Here is a 2,401-nt window from a genome sequence, read left to right on the forward strand (position 1 = left end):
GTGGCAGATAAGTGCATGGTCTATCCAGGACTGAAAAACTTAAAATTTGCATCCTTTTCTCCACCCAGTATTTCTGGGTACACACATTGAGCTCTCTGTGCTTTTTTTTCCCCCCCCCTCTTCAAAGTAGTTTTGCTCAGCTAAAACAAAAAACCTACAGCATTTCAGAAATTTTGAAAGAGAATAAAGTAGAAGCTCTAGTTGATTCGATACAGAAATCAACGCTCCCACCACTGGAGCAGGAAGAGAGGCAAAGACATGCCACTTCATGACTAAACTCCAACGGGCTGCCTTGGGAGACGGAAGCTGGCCTGTACTGGACCTTGGCTTGCAATCGTAAACCACTAAAATGTGCTATGGAAGAGGTGAATCTCATTTCACTTGTTATCAAAGGAATAAGCAAAAGGGAGGAAAAAGTGGCTGTGCAAAAATAACTTTGCTCCGTTCGATCCCACTGATTAGACTTACCAAGGAACTGGTGTTCATACAAATTTTCTGAGTAGGGTAAATTATATAGGACAGTTTCTGAGCAGCACATACATAATTTATGTGATACTTTTGAGGAAGCGACTACATTAACAGTTCAGAGGAAACGGAACTCTCATGTCTATAAGGATTTCTGTTTGAAAATGCATTTATAATAAAAAACTAAAGGCACTAATAGCCAAGTCTTCCATCTCATTATGAATAATTTTTAATATCTTTGTTGCCCACTCAAAGATTTCAACTATAATTCATCTTACTTGTCTAGCAAAGAGCAGATGAACTGGAAAGGTCTCAGTATTCCCAGGCAATCCAGAGCTCTGCATAGCAAAACATCAGTGACCGCAGACAGAGCAACAGAAGGACTCATATGCAACACCTAGGATAAGACGTGGTTGCGACACAGTAGCGTAGTTCCCAATACGCTGTTTCAGGATACTCCTTCACCAATCTCTCAGTTATAGCAATTAAACTCACTGCAACCTTCCTGAGGAAAAAAAAAATGCAGTTCATGTTTTTGCTACTGGCAGAACTGCATTAATAAACAGATTACCAGTTTTATTAGGGATTCAGTATGTCCACTTACACTAACAGGTAAGTAAGCCACTGGCAGTTAAACACCAAGAGCTGGTCCGTAAGCTGTGTTCTACAGAAAAGCACCAGCTACACCGGCTGCAGTTACCAAATGTTATCCAGCCAAAGACATTGCTATTTTGTTTAGGTAATAGTCTACCACTACACCTAGGAAAAAGCCCCAACTTTTTCATAATAAATTATTAATAAACTGAGCAACAAGCATAGTCAAATAAAAATAATTTCCTTTTCCACCATAAAGCTTCAAGAGCTTTAATGATGCTACTTCAGCGCATCTGTACTCCTACAGAGAATGGCAGAATTGGCAATTGGCTGATTCCTGCTACTAATATAAAACACTTGTCTTTTTAGCTTCATTATCAGATAGCTGAAGAAGCAATTTTGCCCTTTTTTTTAAAATCAAGTGAAGAAAGTTGGCATAATCACCACAGAAGCAATTTGGAAGCTAAATCATGTTAATTCAAAACATGTGTCAATCTTGTCAGTCAGTGCAGCAAAACCAAAATCTTTGAAAGATGATTAAAAAAGGTTTTTTCAGGAGAACTACAGCACAGACTCAATAACACACCTCAGCCATTCAATGTGCCTTTGATATTATGCAGATATTTTATCAATTTTATGGAGAACTTAAGAATACCACAACGTTTGAATTCTTTAGAGAATAAATTGCAACAGAACACATTTAGAAATTTTTTTTTGCTGATCAATCATTTAAAACAGTAAATCTTAGAGATAGTCCTGATAATAGTTAGAAAACCAGCAAACAAGTTAAGACAGAGGCATAAAATCCCCATAAAAACATTTTTATTCCTTATCAGTGGAGACTGCATATGAAAAGAGGATCTACCGTAAGCTTTACAACAAAACAAACTGCAAAAAACCAGCAATCCTCCTAAGGAGCAGAGACACCAGGGTATCCTGTTCCAGGGCAAAAGACAGCTGTCAAATACATTTCCTTGCCCTCTTGCAACACAGGGAAGTTAATTGCTGAAGACTATGTCAAGAAACACTACTCTGAAGCAGCTGTCCAAGGGCTAATGTTTTCCCCTGCTCCTCATCAGTCTTCATTCTCGTCTTTCATTTTCTTCTTTTTCTTCTTCTTTTTCTCTGTATTCTGCAAACAAACAAATGTTGCTATGAGCAAACCATAATGGAGAAGCAAAGCAACACGCGTAGCTAGGCAACCAAGCTCACACTCAAAGCATCACAGCAGCTTCCACACTCAACAAAGCACAACCCAAGGGATGTCCCCTTCCTCTATTGCTAAATGCACTCTTATGTTTACAGGATAGTGGGGGCAGCAGACAAGGGAAGCCGTGCCGCC

The 2,401-nt window shown here is 39.0% G+C and overlaps 1 protein-coding gene across 1 annotated transcript in view; it reads right to left on the minus strand.

Annotated features, from left to right (window-relative positions):
• Positions 1 to 1,867: 1,867 nt before the first annotated feature.
• NOP58 (NOP58 ribonucleoprotein) overlaps positions 1,868 to 2,401 on the minus strand; it is a 22,944-nt gene continuing 22,410 nt past the window's right edge. Inside the window, exon 15 of the mRNA XM_035899111.1 lies at positions 1,868 to 2,191. Within this exon, the coding sequence (XP_035755004.1) occupies positions 2,135 to 2,191 (57 nt within the window). The 3' untranslated portion in view covers positions 1,868 to 2,134. The remainder of the gene's footprint in view (positions 2,192 to 2,401) is intronic.

Source organism: Egretta garzetta, unplaced genomic scaffold (genome assembly GCF_000687185.1).
Source record: "Egretta garzetta isolate BGI_Z169 unplaced genomic scaffold, ASM68718v1 scaffold297, whole genome shotgun sequence".
In the NCBI taxonomy this organism is placed as follows: Eukaryota; Metazoa; Chordata; class Aves; order Pelecaniformes; family Ardeidae; genus Egretta; species Egretta garzetta.